Source organism: Pan troglodytes, chromosome 14 (genome assembly GCF_028858775.2).
Source record: "Pan troglodytes isolate AG18354 chromosome 14, NHGRI_mPanTro3-v2.0_pri, whole genome shotgun sequence".
Classification (NCBI taxonomy): Eukaryota; Metazoa; Chordata; class Mammalia; order Primates; family Hominidae; genus Pan; species Pan troglodytes.
The window spans coordinates 99,998,539-100,018,748 of NC_072412.2; the positions used below are offsets into that span (position 1 = coordinate 99,998,539).

The window sequence follows — 20,210 nt, forward strand, 5'->3', positions numbered from 1 at the left end:
AAACAAAGTGGTTAAGGGAATGTCTTCCCTGCTTCCTCTTTCTCCTGGGACAATGTGAAGATCAATGAGATAATCTCAATACAAATAGTTCGTAATCCGAAAACAGTGCTTCTCAAACTTTAGGGTGCAGGCTAAATTCTTGGAGATCTTATTAAAATGCACATTCTGATTCAGTAAGTGCTATGGATTGACTGTTTGTGTCCCCCGAAAATTCATAGTTGAAATCCTCACCCCTTGTGCAATCATCTTTGGAGGTGGGGACTTTGGGAGATAATTAGGTCTTGAGGGTGCAGCCCTCATTAATGGGATTACTACCCTTGTAAGAGGAGACATGAGTTTCTCTCTCTCTCTCTCTCTCTCTCTCTCTCTGCCATGTGAGGACACAACAAGAAGGCAGCCATCAGCAAACCAGGAAGAGAGCCCTAATCAGACACAGGATATGCCAGCACCTTGGTCTTGGACACCATGGTCCCAAGAATTGTGAGAAATAAATGTGCATTGTTTAAACTGCCCAGTCTGTGGGATTTTTGTCATAGAAGCCCAAGCTAAGACAGTAAGTCTAGGGTAGAACCTGAGTGAGATTCAGCATTTCTAACAAGCTTTTAGGTGATGCAGTTATTGTTGATCCAGGGACCACTTGGAGTAGCAAGGCTTGAAGGCAGGATTGCCAGATCTAGCACATAAAGATAATAGACAACAAATGGAACACACTTATACTAAAAAAAGGATTCGTTGTTCACCTGAAATTCACATTTAATTGGCAACCCTGTGTTTTATCTGGTGTTTTAAATGTCCCTATTAACATGTAAGATATTACCTTTTTCAGTCCACACACAAGCCTCAGGGAGCATGTTGCAATTTGGGGGGTTTTTTCTTCACTGATACCCTTGATGTTTCCTTTAATGGGGCTTTTCTTATATTAAAAATAACAACAGCAATATGAGCTAGGAGTTCACGTGGTTCAATTGTAACATCACCCACTAATGATAGACAGGTTATGGACAAGGTTGAAGTCTTCTCAACAATGAATTGCATAGGCTTCACATGTGCATCAGGAGAGAATTTTCAGTTAGAAATACAGCACAGCCTTCGCAATGCAGAATATCATCCACACAAACCTCTGGTCTTTAATAGTGCCACTTTGATACATGGCAAGGATGAATACTTTGTATCCTTGGTCAGCATTTTATTCAATTAGTGTCTTAGCTCAAAAAATACCACAGATATAATAGACTAAACAACAGAAATTTATTTCTCATAGTTCTAGAGGCTGGGAAGTCCAAGATCAGGGTGCCGGCAGATTGGGTTCTCTTCCTGGCTTATAGACAATGGCCTCCTTACTGTATCCTTAGAGAGACGGAGAGTCCTGGTTCCTTTCTCTTATAAGGGAGCTAGTATGAGAAATCATCTACCCTCATGATCTCATTCAACCCTAAGAGGGTACCTAAGAGGTACCAAAGGCCCTACCTCCAGGTACCATCACACTGGGGATTAGGGCTTCAACATGTGGATTTTAGTGGCACACAGACATTGTGTTCAGAATCACATCCTACTTATCAGAAGAGCTAATACAGGATTTTTCTTAGAGTTCATGGCAATGTCTGTCACTTGAGAAAGACAGCCTAGTCGTCTTCAGTGACCAGCAGGAGCAAGTGTAATTTCTACTCCTTCTATTTTTCACTTACCTAAGCAACTTCTCAGGGGTAAATGTGAGAAGACACAGCAACATTCTGACTCCACTCAGACAAATAGGAACTGAAAGGAAGCTAGTAAGTTACAGAGGAAAATCGATAATAATCTAGAAGGCCAAAGGGAAAAAAATTAAAGACTCATGGTGCAGGTTACAAATCTAGGCCTCCCAAAGGTCCTGGGGTGAACTGAGAGACCCTAGGAGGACATTTGCAGTCATCAGTCATCCCTGAGAAGGGCGTTCTGGGCAGTCGGTGGCCATAATGAGCTGTCTGTACAGAAGCTAGAAAAGAATGATTAGATAGGAGGCAGGAAAGCATAGGCTTGGAGGGAAATAAAGCTTTTATATGGTTAGCATATACAGGTTAGAACTTTGTCAGGCAGCAGCAAAAGAAAAAATAAAGCCCTAATGGTGTTCAAATAGGCCCTTACCTTTTTGCTCATAAAGAGGCAGATTCTTGCTTTTTTAGAACATAGCCATGTTAAACTGCATCACCTCTAACTTCTTGTAGCATTGTTTTCTCTTCACGCAGACCCTTTTTCCAAACTCAGAGGGATTAAAAAGAAAAGGAGAGTATGACAGACAATGAGACAGGGCAGGAAAAATGAAAGCCAGTCTGAGAGCCAAGTCCCACTGGCACACGTGTTATCTGATAGGACATAAATTATTTCAGAGCCTTCAGAGGTCTTGAGTCAGTCATTTCCAGACTCCTCCCTCTCCCCCATAAAACTGACAAAACAGCTTTCTGACGTTGCTCCTTGTAAGGCAGTGTTGAGCTTTCACTGTGTCCTTTCTTTAAAATGCTTTCTGGGAGGAGGCTATCAAGGAGCTGGCTGAGGGACAAAATTAATCGGACCCGTTGGAAACATGGCTTTTGCAGGGAGCCCCTGCTGTTTTTCAAGGCACCTGATCCTGACAGAAATATTGTGTCCCCAAGAAAATCCTTCCCAAGGCCAAGAGGTAAACACAGTAAATTGTAAGAAATAGGAAAAGTAGAAAAATCTAGAAAATAGATCAGTCACTCTCACCACAGAGTGTGGGTTGACTAACCAACGAAAACAGCAAGTCATGACTGGGTAAGTCTAAACAGATGGAAGGAGATGGAATGATGCATGATGATGGCAAATCTGTCAAAGATAGTGACTTGGCGGTCTTGAGGACAATATTGTTTTAACCTAATTGTGGGGTGTGCCCCAAAGCACTCTAACTGCATTTTAAAGAACTGTAAAATATCCAATATATACCAAGTCAAACACCTTGGAAAGGTGGGTGTATTCATCCATTCTCACACTGCTATACAGAAATAACTGAGAGTGGGTAATTTATAAAGAAAAGAGGTTTAATTGTCTCAAAGTTCCACAGGCTGTATAGGAAGCATGGCTGGGGAGGCCTCAGGAAACTTACAACCATGGTGGAAGGCGAAGGGAAAGCAGACATGTCTTACATGGCTGGAGCAGGAGGAAGAGAGGGAAGGGGGTGGTGCCACACACTTTTAAACAACCAGCTCTCGAGAGAACTCTATCATGAGAACAACACCAAAGGGGAAACCCACCCCCATGATCCAATCACCTCCCACCATCACCCATCTCCAACATTGGAGATTAAAATTTGACATGAGATTTGAACACAAATCCAAACCATATCAGTGGGAATTCTGTCTTAGGAAAGAACTGGCTACTGTCAAGCCAGGTGTTCTAAAATGCCCACTTCCCTTCTTCAGACACACTTGAAGAGAGAGGACCCCATAAAGTCTTCCTGACTGTCCTGGCAGGGAGGAAGCTGTGTGAACCTCTTGCAAATGGAAAAAAAAAAAATGTTAGGCAGAGCTGGCTGCAAATAGGAAGAAGGGAGCATGTTTCTTGTTCACAACACGGCATTCCTGAAAACTGGCTCGTGAGTCTTTTTTCCTTTCTGGTCTGTAGTTTGCTAACTGCAGGTCTACTAAGAAAGAATGGGTTTGGGGAGTTCCTGCCAATGAATTAAGAGGCCAAGTCAAAGAATTTTGCTCCTGCTTACTGCTGCAATCAATGAGCTATGTGTTCTCCAAAAGCATCCCCAAACCATTTCCTGCCTCACATTCTCCAACTGGAAAAGAGCCACAGCAAATTTTTTCTGAACATGAATTCAGGCTTTAAAATTTCAGATTCTGCTACCGTCATCCACTCACAAGAAATTAGTTTGGCAATTTGGGGAGCCATGTTAACAACTTAATTTTCATAAGACTACATTAAAATTGCATAATTATATAAAGTAGCTAAATGACTTGTCCATGGTCACACTGCTGGGTCCCAGAGAGATCACAGGTGACCCAGTCATACATAGCCCTTATGCACTTAACCGTATTTTGACGTCAGATCTCATGAAGTCCCCTAGTGCCTCAGACAACCCTAGCTTAATGAACTTCAAGAATTTATAATTACACTTAAAGCAGAAGGTCACAGTTTACGTTGAATAATCCAACTTTCCATCCAAGAAAAATGGAAAGGGAAAAAAGTAATTCTTATCAAGAACTTTAGTAAAGTTATAACTAAAACTTGAATTTTTAACATTGTGGTGAAATATACCAAACATAAAAACATGTACCATTGTACCATGAATAGTTTTGTGGCATTAAGTGCAGTCACGTGGTTGTGCAACCATCATCACCATCCATCCACAGAACTTTTTTATCTTCCTAAACTGAAACTCTGTACCCATTAAACATAAATTCCCTCCCCTCTACCCCCAGGCCCTGCTGACCACCATTCTATTTTCTGTCTCTTTGAATTTGCCTATTTTAGGTACCTCATATAAGTGGAATCATAAAATATTTGTCCTTTTGTGACTGTCTTATTTCACTTACTATAATGTCCTCAAGGTTCATCTATGTGGTATCACATGTCAATTTTCTTTCTTTTTAAGGCTGAATTATATTTCCACTGTATGTGTATACCACATTTTATTTCTCCATTCATCCATAAATGGACACCTTTCACCTTTTGGTTATTATGAATGGTACTGTGAGCAGAGGTATACAAATATCTGCTCAAGTCCTTGCCTTTCATTCTTTGGGATATCCCAAAGATATCTGTATACTTCTCTTCACAATACCATTATTCATGTATATAATAATGAGACTTGAAAGCCAATAGGTCTGAGAAATAAGGCACTAGCAAGGAAGGTTAGCCTGGTAGTACTTAGTAGGGGTGTCATGAATCCAAGTAGCAGCTGTAATAATAATATATGTATTATTCATATATATAATAATGGTACTATGAACATTGGTTCTTGGTACTTTGGGTGTGTATATATGCAATTGCTGGATCATATGGTAATTCCATTTTTAATTTTTTTTTTCTTTTTTGGAGACGGAGTTTAGCTCTTGTGGCCCAGGCTGGAGTGCAATGGCCGTGATCTCGGCTCACTACAACCTCCGCATCCCAGGTTCAAGTGATTCTCCTGTCTCAGCCTCCCAAGTAGCTGGAATTACAGGCATGCGCCACCACGCCTGGCTAATTTTGCATTTTTAATAGAGATGGGGTTTCTCCATGTTGGTCAGGCTGGTCTCGAACTCTCGACCTCAGGTGATCCACCCTCTTGGTCAGGCTGGTCTCGAACTCTCGACCTCAGGTGATCCACCCTCCTCGGCCTCCCAAAGTGCTGGGATTATAGGTGTGAGCCACTGCACCCGGCCCTGTTTTTAATTCTTTGAGGAATTGCCATACAGTTTTCTGCAGCAACTACACCATGTCACATTCCCAAGAGCAGTGCACAGGGTTCCAATCTCTCCACACTTTTACCAACACTTGTTATTTTTTGTTTGTTTATTTTAAATTATAACCATCCTAATATGTGGGAAGTTTAAAACTTAGATTTTTAAGAAATCTTCTAGAAGAGGTTGCTGATACCATAGGCTTGTAGTCCCTTATTTGAGACCCTTGAAACCACATGTGTTTCAGAATCCGTAACTTTTTAGATTTCAGAAAATGACCACAGTGAATATGCTATATATTACATCGTACCTCCAGTGGGGTCTGGGGTTGCAATCCACAATCAAACATATTAGTATTTCTGCAGCAAAATGTATTAAAATTCACACTGAGTGAGATAAATGAGGACTATAATTAACCTTGTTTCAGATGAGATGAAGTTTTGCTAACAAGCAGATTGAAGGAAAAAATGGGGGGTCTTGAATTTTGGCACCACGCATAGGGATTTACATATACTTAGATGAGTAAAACTCTTAAGCCTGCTTAACATGAATGAATAGGTAGCTTAGAATTTGAAGAGATGTGTATTGAGTGGAGCTCATTTGTGGCAACCAACAGTACTGAAATTGCTTTCACTTTACCCTTCTCATTGTGCCTTGAGGCAGTAGCAGTCAGGGGAAGAATCATGCACCTGAGAAGAAGCCCAGACCGGCACCCAAGCTCCCCATTTCTCCCCATTCCTGCCTTAGCTCCTATTTGGATTCATGACACCCCCACTAAGCACCACCAGGCTAACCTTCCTTGCTAGTGCCTCACTTCTCAGACCTACTGGCTTTCAAATTTCATTAAATCTTGAGAGTCATGTGACCTACTCCCCCAATATGCAGTGCCTTACATCAAAACAGCTACCAGCATTAACGTGATGATGAGAAATACTAAGCACATTCACATATCAACAGGGTCTTTCTGGAAGCACTGGTTTAACTGTCAGGAGTGATGTTGAATGTTGAGAATAGCGGGGGCTGTGGTTGGCTGCTGGGAAACTTCTGTGGGGATGGTCCTGTTTAATATCTCTCAGATGACAAGAACTGTCAATTCTACCCACAGGGCTGGACGTATCAGCCCTCTCACCCCCAAATTTCCATAGGACTCTTCTACCCTAATCGGTTCTAATGTTTGGATGTAGTCAAGGACACTCACATTTATAATATGCAGTTAGATGCAAAGAAAAATAATTCTGTAAAACTGCCAAAGATTTAGTTCCTAGCCATGCTCTTCCAGAACAGAAGGCAACCAAAATGAGGAAGCTGTGCTTGGCTGTTCATGAATGCCACCCACTTGCCCAGGGCAAGCCGCATTGGCAAACCATGACATCCCTGCTCAACTCTCCAGGTTGTCCTCACTTCTGGCTTCTCCCAAGGCTGGATCCACCGGGTAAACTTGCATCCAGCCTTGGAACATGGGCTCTCTGTGCCAAAATTCTCCTTCTATGTCTCCCAGGGATATGATGGTGCAAAAACAGGATGCTGTCATGTCAAAAAACTGTGCAAAACCCAATAAAAGGAATAACATTGTGGGCTCAAAGAGATATCTATTCTTGCAGGACAGGAGTGTTATATAAAGAAACCAAATGTGAGAGGGAAGAAATAAATGGTCTCATGAGGTCCTCATGCTGAGTGGGGCTTTCACAGACCCTTTCCGGGGGTCGCACAATGGACATCTATAGATTTAGATTCAGGACTTAACCTCTGGAGTGACAAAATGACCATTTTTATTTTCAGCTATTTTAGGTTTAAGTTTTCACAATGTCTCCAAAGTCATCTTTTGAATACACCAAAAGGAGAAAAGGCTCTTGAGGACACGGATGTGCTGTTACTTGTTTTTATTGTAAGCAGCTGAGCATCAGTAGGCACAGTTAGAGGCTGGGTTTACTTGGCAGTCTCTTATTGTTCCTGGATGTTCAGACTCCCAGGGGTAGCATTCCCATGTAAGTTATTGCAGTGAGCTTCTGATAAATGACTCTCAGCTAACCATGCAGTGCACACAGCATCTGAAAGAAACAAAGCTCGCCTCTGACTCAGCATAGGTACAGCTGCAGGAGTCATTTCCCAAAATGTAGAGGAGCAATGCCAGAATCGACCATCACCTCTCAGCTCTGGTGTCAGCAAAAGATGGGCTGCACCTGCTATTGTTTATTCCAATAGGCTGTAATAATTAGGTAGAGCTCACGGAGCCTGGCTCATATAATTGCCTGTCAGTAATAGTCGATCCAATGGCATATTTTAGAAGTTACATCAGGAAAACAGTCTCAGGATCAAACAGGAATTTATTTGCATATGAGATATATTAAAAGGCAGGACAGAAGTTATGCTTTATGGCAAAAGAAAGAGATATGAGTCCATGGCTTTTAAAAATTTCTATGAGGCCATTTTTTAGAGCAGTAAATACTTAGAACTTCATGGAAAAGAATTTACAATGCACTCTGTGTGTTTTATTATTCATTATTTAGTGAGCATTGTGAAGTCGATTTTGTTCAAGATATGGATGAAGACATGGAGCTTATTCATGGGACCTCTGATTTAAAATGAGTAAACCAATTCATACACAAACACATCAAGCATAGATTCAATACCTGAAAAATAGCTTAAATACCAAAGTCTCTCTGTGTAGTTCTTCTTTTGGAGGTTGATGGATAGAGCTTTTGGTTTCCAGAACTTGGAAAATCACTTGCAGGAAGGGAAGAATTTCAAGCATATGGATATTATGCAAGAATATGTAGATAGGAATAATAAAATAGAGGAAAAGATGTTTTTTGAGCTTTCAAGCAACAACAGTAGAGCAAGTAAAAGAATAACAGTAATGGCAATTAGGTAGGGCTGTCCCAGGCCTGTAGAGGGCCAGAGCTGGATGTCCTGATTCCCTGTCAGACCCAATCTTCATCAATCCACTGTGGCCTCAGCCCTCGAGGACCCTCTACAAGCTGTATCATCTGGGCTCCCTTGCCCACCAGCTTCCAGTTGGATCAGCCAATGGGAGGCAGCAGCTGGAGGTCAAGAGGAGGGACTACAGGGGTCGGGGCATCCTGCCCCGGTCCCCTCTGATAGGTCTTGGTTTGGCAGTTACTGTGTCTTTGGGTGCCTCTCTGTGGTATCAGTTCTTGTTCATTCCACTAACAACTTCTTCATCTTATCCCCTGGGGCCCCCTCTCCTGTAGCCAGCCCCAGGGTGCTTCACCTCTTTGGGCTGGTTTCCTTTAATTTGTCCACACCTTTATAAATAGCGTCTTCTTTAAACTCTCTTTATTACCCCTTTGAGTGTGCCGTCTGTTTCTTACCAGGACACAGACAAATATAGCACCTTGGTAGGAATTAGAAAAACGCACCCAGATGGGTGCATGGGGGTTCATTATGTTATTGTCTTTACTTTTATATGTATTGAGGTTTTCTAAAATAAAAAGAGTACCAAAAAGAAAAGAAAAAGGCACGTCTTTTGGTGGATGGTGCCCTGCAGGGGTGTAGCTTGGTGACCACAGAAGTGAGGCTGGACTTCAGCACCAACTCACTCCTGCAGCTTCAAGGGGTGAGTTTGTGCAGTGCACGAAATGCCCAACCAAACCTGGCCCCCTTACAAAAGGGTAGGCAGATCCCTGAAAGCTGGGAAATATCTTGAGGAGAAAGTGAGGATAGGCCTGTGTCTTTAAGGGTATTTGGGACTTAAATGGGAAATTGCACTATGCAAGGAAAACCTGTAGGACAGGAAGGCATAGGATGGCTACAGTGAGTTGACTCTATAAGACAAGAAGGGTCCCTGGAGAGAGTATGAGAAAGTAGAAGTGGGTGGAGACCCTTTGATTGCTGAGCTATAACATGTGAATTCTAGTTGATGATCCTCCAGGCAGTCTGGGGCAGTGTTTTTGCACTGGGGCTCCAGAGCTAGACTGGGAGTAAGTCATGGTTTTGCCAGCTATTAGCTCTGTGACTTTGCACATTTGCTTATTCTCACTAAGCCTCAGTTTTCTGTTTCATAAAACAAGGATAAAATACTCCCCATCTCCTAGATTTGCTGTTGTGCTGAATTTAAAGATGTGCGTCAAATGTTTACTGCAGTGCCTGGTAGTTATTGGACATTAGCTACTATCCTCAAAAGTTTTTAAAGAGAAGGGTGATATGATGAAAGCAATATTTTTTGAAAATTAATCATACAGCATGTGCAGGATGCTCTAGAGAGGAAAGAATGGCGTTGGGGAGGTCACTTTGAGGCTGCAGAGGGGTGTCTCTCCAGTGAGAGAAATGGGAAATGGGAAAATAGAAGCAAGCATAAGAAGCTCTGTGAGAAGAGGAAGAGGACTGGAAGATGGACAGATTGTGAGAGTAAGGAGTCAGAGAGGGCCCCAAGCACATTTCCAAGATCTTTAGCCTCCACTTATATAAATACCCCTAGGCAGCTTAGGCAGCTCACATTGAAGGACTGACAATTTTGACATTTTGGTACAAGGGAAAGAAATGTGAAACTCAGAATCATTTGATTTTACCCTTCTGTTTTACTGAACATTGGTAAATCTACCTAATTGAACCCAAGATTCTATTACAAAATAAAAACCCTAATAGACACCTCAATCATTCCAGTAACCACTGCTTACTTCTGAAATGTCCCCAAAGCAGGTTTTTCATATCCAGAATTTCTTCTGATTAAGATCTGAGGTAGGGCCTCTGCAGTTGAGAATGGGCATCCTCACAGAGAACTCTCTTGGATCATATGTAATTTATAAGCCCAGTTCTTACTACCAAAATTAGCAGAACTGAGGAAGGTATCGAATCCTTGACCTAAGCTAACATTTGGGATGGAGGGAGGAAAGAGTCATTAATGTTAAGTAGTGGTGATGTGGTTTGGCTGTGTCCCCTCCCAAATTCCATCTTGACTTGTAGTTCCATAATCCCCAGGTGTCATGAGAGGGAATTGGTGGGAGGTAATTGAATCATGGGGGCTGTTACCCCATGCTGCTGTTCTCATGATAGTAAGTGAGATCTCACAACATCTGATGGTTTTATAAGGGGCATTTCCCCCTTTTACTTGGCACTTCTCTTGCCTGCCACCATGTAAGATGTGCCTTTGCTCCTCTTCCACCATGATTGTGAGGTCTCTCCAGCTATGTGGAACTGTGAGTCTATTAAACCTCTTTTTCTTTCTAAATTACCCAGTCTCAGGTATGTATGTTTCAGTGTGAGAACAGACTAATACAAGTGGTTTCTTATAGGTCCCCAATTTCGCATTTATTTGTAGGCAGACCTACCTAAGAACTCAGTGCCGTTTAAAAAAAAAAAAAAACTAGTCTGAGGCTATTTTAGCCACATCTTCATCTGAAAAAATGTATTCCATGTTTTCACTATTTGGCATTTTTTTCCAGGAACTAAATCCAGTTTTTGCCAGGTGTCTTGGCTGACTGTCAGAGACAGTCATCTGGTTTTGCATGGCAGCATCTGGTTTTACAGTTTCTGTGGCATCTCCCTGAGCTGTTCTCTCCCTCTCTGCCTTGCAGATACTTGCCTGAGATCATGAATGATGGGCTCACCAACCAGATCAACAATCCCGAGGTGGATGTGGACATCACTCGGCCTGACACTTTCATCAGACAGCAGATTATGGCTCTCCGTGTGATGACCAACAAACTAAAAAACGCCTACAATGGCAATGATGTCAATTTCCAGGACACAAGTAAGAAAATCCTTCCCAGCACCAGAAATTTTCAAAGTAAAAAATGGTTTTAGAAGATGACGTCCTGACTTTCTTCAAGAGCAATATGCCCTTTTAATTTATTCTCATTCTTCCCCAGGCTGTGATTCTTGTTATAGTCTTTTGGACAGAGAGCTCTGATCCACAAAACATAGGATACGAATAAAATCATAAATTCCACAACACAAGGAATAATTGCAATGGATTACATTCAGCCATACCAAAGCTGAAATTGAGTTTCATCTACCAGTTGATTCATTAATGACAAAACAGCAAAGTAATTTTTTCACTTTCTCCTGTCCTCATCAGTATTCACATCTGACCCAAACTTCTGCCCTGTTCCCACCAAAAGAAGAAAGCTCAGCAGATTGCTTAGACAAGCCTAAGCTAGAATCCCTGTCTTATTCTTTATTAATTAGAGTCTCTACAAATTACTCTACTTCTTGAGTCTCAGGTTCCTCTTCTATAGAATGGGAAGCATCCCTGCTTCAGAGGCTTTTAGAAGCCTCATTTGAGGAGCTATGATAGTGTCTGGTGGGTAGATGTAGCTGACTATATCATTTCCCTCTCTATCCAGCTATGCACATACACAACCCATAGATATTTATATCTGAAATATTGAGAGAAATTGTAAATTCTAGTGCAATATTACACACGACTATTTCATTAAGGATCAAAGAAGCATCAAAAATAATTTGGAAGACTACTAAGTGAACATTGACATGAAACTATATATGGGTTTTGTCTGAGTAGTTTCAAGATGACTAACTACAAAAAAAGAGTTTTTTCTGTCATTGTTGCTTGTTGCTTTTTAAAAATATTACCCTTACAAAGAGAATTTCCAGGACAAGGATTCTTGAACATAAGATGTGAAGTTGCTAGTGATTCTGTAATTTGGTCACTGAATCATAAGATGATGCTTGTGTGCTTGGATTAATGAGATAGAAAGAAATAAGTGACAGATAGAAGACCTCAAGTCATTTCAGTCATAGTTATCAGCCTACCAAGTTATCCCCTGCAAACAATTTTTGTGCTTTATTCCATTTTAAAGAACTCAAAAAAATGATTTTCTAAACACAGAATAATTACCAACCCAATGGATGTTATTACTGTAAAATTCCTCAAAATAATCCCATTATCTCTCCTCCTTTTACTAAACCCCTCCTTTCCTCTTCAGAAGAGAACATTACACAGGTTTCAGCCATTGTTGCTTCACCCTTGTTAGCACTTAGCCTTACACCTCTCATTTTATCCATTGTCTTCTCTATTAAATAAAATGCTCTATTATCTAGAGAGTGGCTGTTGGAATGAATAATTCAAGATACATAAGAATTAGTTGGGGGACAGGAGCCAAGATGGCCGAATAGGAACAGCTCCGGTCTACAGCTCCCAGTGTGAGCAATGCAGAAGACGGTGATTTCTGCATTTCCATCTGAGGTACTGGGTTCATCTCACTAGGGAGTGCCAGACAGTGGGCGCAGGTCAGTGGGTGCGCGCACCGTGTGCGAGCCGAAGCAGGGCGAGGCATTGCCTCATTGGGAAGCGCAAGGGGTCAGGGAGTTCCCTTTCTGAGTCAAAGAAAGTGGTGACGGACAGCACCTGGAAAATCGGGTCACTCCCACCCGAATACTGTGCTTTTCCCACCGGCTTAAAAAACGGCACACCACAAGATTAAATCCCGCACCTGGCTCAGAGGGTCCTACCCCACGGAGTCTCGCTGATTGCTAGCACAGCAATCTGAGATCAAACTGCAAGGCGGCAGCGAGGCTGGGGGAGGGGCGCCCGCCATTGCCCAGGCTTGATTAGGTAAACAAAGCAGCCAGGAAGCTCCAACTGGGTGGAGCCCACCACAGCTCAAGGAGGCCTGCCTGCCTCTGTAGGCTCCACCTCTGGGGGCAGGGCACAGACAAACAGAAGGACAGCAGTACCCTCTGCAGACTTAAATGTCCCTGTCTGAAAGCTTTGAAGAGAGCAGTGGTTCTCCCAGCACGCAGCTGGAGATCTGAGAACGGGCAGACTGCCTCCTCAAGTGGGTCCCTGACCCCTGACCCCCCGAGCAGCCTAACTGGGAGGCACCCCCCCGAGCAGGAGCACACTGACACCTCACATGGCCTGGTATTCCAACAGACCTGCAGCTGAGGGTCCTGTCTGTTAGAAGGAAAACTAACAAACAGAAAGGACATCCACACCAAAAACCCATCTGTACCTCACCATCATCAAAGACCAAAAGTAGATAAAACCACAAAGATGGGGAAAAAACAGAACAGAAAAACTGGAAACTCTAAAAAGCAGAGCACCTCTCCTCCTCCAAAGGAACGCAGTTCCTCACCAGCAACGGAACAAAGCTGGATGGAGAATGACTTTGACAAGCTGAGAGAAGAAGGCTTCAGACCATCAAATTACTCTGAGCTACGGGAGGACATTCAAACCAAAGGCAAAGAAGTTGAAAACTTTGAAAAAAATTTAGAAGAATGTATAACTAGAATAACCAATGCAGAGAAGTGCTTAAAGGAGCTGATGGAGCTGAAAACCAAGGCTCGAGAACTACGTGAAGAATGCAGAAGCCTCAGGAGCCAATGCAATCAACTGGAAGAAAGGGTGTCAGCGATGGAAGATGAAATGAATGAAATGAAGCGAGAAGGGAAGTTTAGAGAAAAAAGAATAGAAAGAAATGAGCAAAGCCTCCAAGAAATATGGGACTATGTGAAAAGACCAAATCTACATCTGATTGGTGTACCTGAAAGTGATGGGGAGAATGGAACCAAGTTTGAAAACACTCTGCAGGATATTATCCAGGAGAACTTCCCCAATCTAGCAAGGCAGGCCAACGTTCAGATTCAGGAAATACAGAGAACGCCACAAAGATACTCCTCGAGAAGAGCAACTCCAAGACACATAATTGTCAGATTCACCAAAGTTGAAATGAAGGAAAAAATGTTAAGGGCAGCCAGAGAGAAAGGTCGGGTTACCCTCAAAGGGAAGCCCATCAGAATAACAGCGGATCTCTCGGCAGAAACCCTACAAGCCAGAAGAGAGTGGGGGCCAATATTCAACATTCTTAAACAAAAGAATTTTCAACCCAGAATTTCATATCCAGCCAAACTAAGCTTCATAAGCAAAGGAGAAATAAAATACTTTACAGACAAGCAAATGCTGAGAGATTTTGTCACCACCAGGCCTGCCCTAAAAGAGCTCCTGAAGGAAGCTCTAAACATGGAAAGGAACAACTGATAACAGCCACTGCAAAATCATGCCAAAATGTAAAGACCATCAAGACTAGGAAGAAACTGCATCAACTAACGAGCAAAATCGCCAGCTAACATCATAATGACAGGATCAAATTCACACATAACAATATTAACTTTAAATGTAAATGGACTAAATGCTCCAATTAAAAGACACAGACTGGCAAATTGGATGAAGAGTCAAGACCCATCAGTGTGCCGTATTCAGGAAACCCGTCTCATGTGCAGAGACACACATAGGCTCAAAATAAAAGGATGGAGGAAGATCTACCAAGCAAATGGAAAACAAAAAAAGGCAGGGGTTGCAATCCTAGTCTCTGATAAAACAGACTTTAAACCAACAAAGATCAAAAGAGACTAACAAGGCCATTACATAATGGTAAAGGGATCAATTCAACAAGAAGAGCTAACTATCCTAAATATATATGCACCCAATACAGGAGCACCAAGATTCAGAAAGCAAGTCCTGAGTGACCTACAAAGAGACTTAGACTCCCACACAGTAATAATGGGAGACTTTAACACCCCACTGTCAACATTAGACAGATCAACGAGACAGAAAGTCAACAAGGATACCCAGGAATTGAACTCAGCTCTGCACCAGGCGGACCTAATAGACATCTACAGAACTCTCCACCCCAAATCAACAGAATATACATTTTTTTCAGCACCACACCACACCTATTCCAAAATTGACCACATACTTGGAAGTAAAGCTCTCCTCAGCAAATGTAAAAGAACAGAAATTATAACAAACTATCTCTCAGACCACAGTGCAATCAAACTAGAACTCAGGATTAAGAATCTCACTCAAAACCGCTCAACTACGTGGAAACTGAACAACCTGCTCCTGAATGACTACTGGGTACATAACGAAATGAAGGCAGAAATAAAGATGTTCTTTGAAACCAACGAGAACAAAGACACAACATACCAGAATCTCTGGGATGCATTCAAAGCAGTGTGTAGAGGGAAATTTATAGCACTAAATGCCCACAAGAGAAAGCAGGGAAGATCCAAAATTGACACCCTAACATCACAATTAAAAGAACTAGAAAAGCAAGAGCAAACACATTCAAAAGCTATCAGAAGGCAAGAAATAACTAAAATCAGAGCAGAACTGAAGGAAATAGAGACACAAAAAACCCTTCAAAAAATTAATGAATCCAGGAGCTGGTTTTTTGAAAGGATCAACAAAATTGATAGACTGCTAGCAAGACTAATAAAGAAAAAAAGAGAGAAGAATCAAATAGACACAATAAAAAATGATAAAGGGGATATCACCACCGATCCCACAGAAATACAGACTACCATCAGAGAATACTACAAACACCTCTACGCAAATAAACTAGAAAATCTAGAAGAAATGGATAAATTCCTCGACACATACACTCTCCCAAGACTAAACCAGGAAGAAGTTGAATCTCTGAATAGAACAATAACAGGATCTGAAATTGTGGCAATAATCAATAGCTTACCAACCAAAAAGAGTCCAGGACCAGATGGATTCACAGCCGAATTCTACCAGAGGTACAAGGAGGAACTGGTACCATTCCTTCTGAAACTATTCCAATCAATAGAAAAAGAGGGAATCCTCCCTAACTCATTTTATGAGGCCAGCATCATTCTGATACCAAATCCAGGCAGAGACACAACAAAAAAAGAGAATTTTAGACCAATATCCTTGATGAACATTGATGCAAAAATCCTCAATAAAATACTGGCAAAACGAATCCAGCAGCACATCAAAAAGCTTATCCACCATGATCAAGTGGGCTTCATCCCTGGGATGCAAGGCTGGTTCAATATACGCAAATCAATAAATGTAATCCAGCATATAAACAGAGCCAAAGACAAAAACCACATGATTATCTCAATAGATGCAGAAAAAGCCTTTGACAAAATTCAACAACCCTTCATGCTAAAAACTCTCAATAAATTAGGTACTGATGGGACGTATTTCAAAATAATAAGAGCTATCTATGACAAACCCACAGCCAATATCATACTGAATGGGCAAAAACTGGAAGCATTCCCTTTGAAAACTGGCACAAGACAGGGATGCCCTCTCTCACCACTCCTATTCAACATAGTGTTGGAAGTTCTGGCCAGGGCAATTAGGCAGGAGAAGGAAATAAAAGGTATTCAATCAGGAAAAGAGGAAGTCAAATTGTCCCTGTTTGCAGATGACATGATTGTATATCTAGAAAACCCCATTGTCTCAGCCCAAAATCTCCTTAAGCTGATAAGCAACTTCAGCAAAGTCTCAGGATACAAAATCAATGTACAAAAATCACAAGCATTCTTATACACCAACAACAGACAAACAGAGAGCCAAATCATGAGTGAACTCCCATTCACAATTGCTTCAAAGAGAATAAAATACCTAGGAATCCAACTTACAAGGGATGTGAAGGACCTCTTCAAGGAGAACTACAAACCACTGCTCAAGGAAATAAAAGAGGATACAAACAAATGGAAGAACATTCCATGCTCATGGGTAGGAAGAATCAATATCATGAAAATGGCCATACTGCCCAAGGTAATTTACAGATTCAATGCCATCCCCATCAAGCTACCAATGACTTTCTTCACAGAATTGGAAAAATCTAATTTAAAGTTCATATGGAACCAAAAAAGAGCCCGCATCGCCAAGTCAATCCTAAGCCAAAAGAACAAAGCTGGAGGCATCACACTACCTGACTTCAAACTATACTACAAGGCTACAGTAACCAAAATAGCATGGTACCGGTACCAAAACAGAGATACAGATCAATGGAACAGAACAGAGCCCTCAGAAATAACGCAGCATATCTACAACTATCTGATCTTTGACAAACCTGAGAAAAACAAGCAATGGGAAAAGATTCCCTATTTAATAAATGGTGCTGGGAAAACTGGCTAGCCATATGTAGAAAGCTGAAACTGGATCCCTTCCTTACACCTTATACAAAAATCAATTCAAGATGGATTAAAGACTTAAACGTTAGACCTAAAACCATAAAAACCCTAGAAGAAAACCTAGGCATTACCATTCAGGACATAGGCATGGGCAAGGACTTCATGTCTAAAACACCAAAAGCAATGGCAACAAAAGACAAAATTGACAAATGGGATCTAATTAAACTAAAGAGCTTCTGCACAGCAAAAGAAACTACCATCACAGTGAACAGGCAACCTACAAAATGGGAGAAAATTTTCGCAACCTACTCATCTGACAAAGGGCTAATATCCAGAATCTACAATGAACTCAAATAAATTTACAAGAGAAAAACAAACAACCCCATCAAAAAGTGGGCGAAGGACATGAACAGACACTTCTCAAAAGAAGACATTTATGCAGCCAAAAAACACATGAAAAAATGCTCATCATCACTGGCCATCAGAGAAATGCAAATCAAAACCACAATGAGATACCATCTCACACCAGTTAGAACGGCAATCATTAAAAAGTCAGGAAACAACAGGTGCTGGAGAGGATGTGGAGAAATAGGAACACTTTTACACTGTTGGTGGGACTGTAAACTAGTTCAACCATTGTGGAAGTCAGTGTGGCGATTCCTCAGGGATCTAGAACTGGTAATACCATTTGACCCAGCCATCCCATTACTGGGTATATACACAAAGGATTATAAATCATGCTGCTATAAAGACCCATGCACACGTATGTTTATTGCGGCATTATTCACAATAGCAAAGACTTGGAACCAACCCAAATGTCCAACAGTGATAGACTGGATTAAGAAAATGTGGCACATATACACCATGGAATACTATGCAGCCATAAAAAAATGATGAGTTCATGTCCTTTGTAGGGACATGGATGAAATTGGAAATCATCATTCTCAGTAAACTATCACAAGAACAAAAAACCAAACACCGGATATTCTCACTCATAGGTGGGAATTGAACAATGAGATCACTTGGACACAGGAAAGGGAATATCACACTCTGGGGACTGTTGTGGGGTGGGGGGAGGGATAGCACTGGGAGATATACCTAATGCTAGATGACGAGTTAGTGGGTGCAGCACACCAGCATGGCACATGTATAAATATGTAACTAACCTGCACAATGTGCACATGTACCCTAAAACTTGAAGTATAATACAAAAAAAAAATATATATATATATATATATATAAAGAATTAGTTGGCTTGGCTTTGTTGCTTCTCACTCCTCTCTGACCTAAAGAGGTTATGCACATATCAAGCTGCAAAGCTCAGGGAATGGCCAGGAGGCAGAGATCTTACTCCATTTCCCCTCAAAAGAAAATAAAATCAACGATTAAGAGGATCCCTGAGTTCTAACCCAAGCACCAAATGTGGCCCTCTATTTTAGGCTGGTGTCTGTCATACAAACCATTATCACATTTTATAAGCATCAGCATCCTTATTGCTTTGAACATTTTTTTAAGTTACTCATCCCACCCCTTAATATTTGCATTTGTGATTCCTTTTCAAAAAGAGATGGGGCCATTATTTTTTCCAGCCAAAATCTCCTGTCATATTTGCTTCCCACATTTTTTAATATTCTAAATCATTTTAATAATATCTCTGTAAAGGTTGTATTACTTCTTGTTCATGACACCAGTGTTCAGAACAATTCCCTTAGCAATTCTGATATCTCTGAATTTAATTAACAGGAATTTTCCCCCTTGTAAAGGCCACTAAAGATAAATCAGAGAAAATGTTGATAACCTAGTATAGTGTATTGAAGTGATCTTATCTGGTATTTACATGTCCCATTAAAAAAAGAAACTGTGCTCATTCTCTAATTGTGTCTTTCTCATTCAAGAGGACATTAGAAGAGTCCCTACACTGCCCCAGCTTTACTTAAGTAGCATCCAGCAGCTAAGGATGGCCCTGGTTTCTCAGGAGCAGCTCAACAGAGCATCACCATTTTGGACTAGCAGGGAGGAGTTTAGGGACATTGGTTGGAAATCATTGAGCAAGTGAGAGAAATAGCTAATGTCCTTACAAAGCTTCCAGTTTCCTGAGCCCTTCCAGGAACATCATTTCTCCTAACAGATAGATGTTATTACTCTCATTTTTACAGGTGAGGAAACGGAGCCTCAGTGAGTCTAACTGGTTTACCCTGGTGCATTTAAATAACAGATGTCAGGGTACTTTCCAGGTCGCCTTTGCTGTAGGAACCATGTTTTTTCCATCAGGCATCATTGGCAGCACTGGGTTTGGTGTCCTCGAGCACTCTAGTGATTTGTCTTCACACACTCTCTCCAAGGTCAATATTGTCATCTGTATTTGTTTAAGTGAGGAAACTGCAAAAGTTGAGTAACTGCCCAAAGCACATTTATTTATTCAGCAAGTATTTGTTGAGCACTTGCTGTATGCCAGGGGCCACTGAAGACCTTAGAGGTACAGAAATGAACAGGATTTACCAAATCTCTACCCTCTCAAACATTATGTCCTCAGTTAACATTCTTGAGAAGGAGATAAACAGTAAGCAAGTGAACAGGCACATAAATAATACCACCTCCAAGTGGTGAAAAGTACTTTCATAAAGCTAGTAATTGGCAGCCTGATCTGGGCCAGGTTTGAGTGACAGGATTTGTCAAGAAGGAATCAAGCCTTGAGAAGTGGGAATAGGGAAGAAAGCAAGTTGGGCAGGAAGGGACGATGCTACCCTGGGTCGACATACTCTGTGGGTACCAAGGCCTTGGTTTCAAGCAGAGAATGGCCAACTGTTTCTGTCAAGGACCGTATATTAAATATGTTAAATCTTTGAGGGCCACATCGTCTCTGCCACCACTACCCCACACTGCTGGTCTAACGTGATAATATGTATGTGAACAGGGGTAGTTGGATTCTAATAAAACTTCATATATGGACACTAA

The 20,210-nt window shown here is 41.4% G+C and overlaps 1 protein-coding gene across 2 annotated transcripts in view; it reads left to right on the forward strand.

The window, feature by feature from the left end:
- GPC6 (glypican 6) overlaps positions 1–20,210 on the forward strand; it is a 1,182,651-nt gene that overhangs the window by 1,156,772 nt on the left and 5,669 nt on the right. For both annotated transcript variants that reach the window (XM_003952414.6, XM_509698.7), the window contains one exon: positions 10,916–11,091. In XM_003952414.6, coding sequence (XP_003952463.1) covers positions 10,916–11,091 — 176 coding nt within the window. The remainder of the gene's footprint in view (positions 1–10,915; positions 11,092–20,210) is intronic.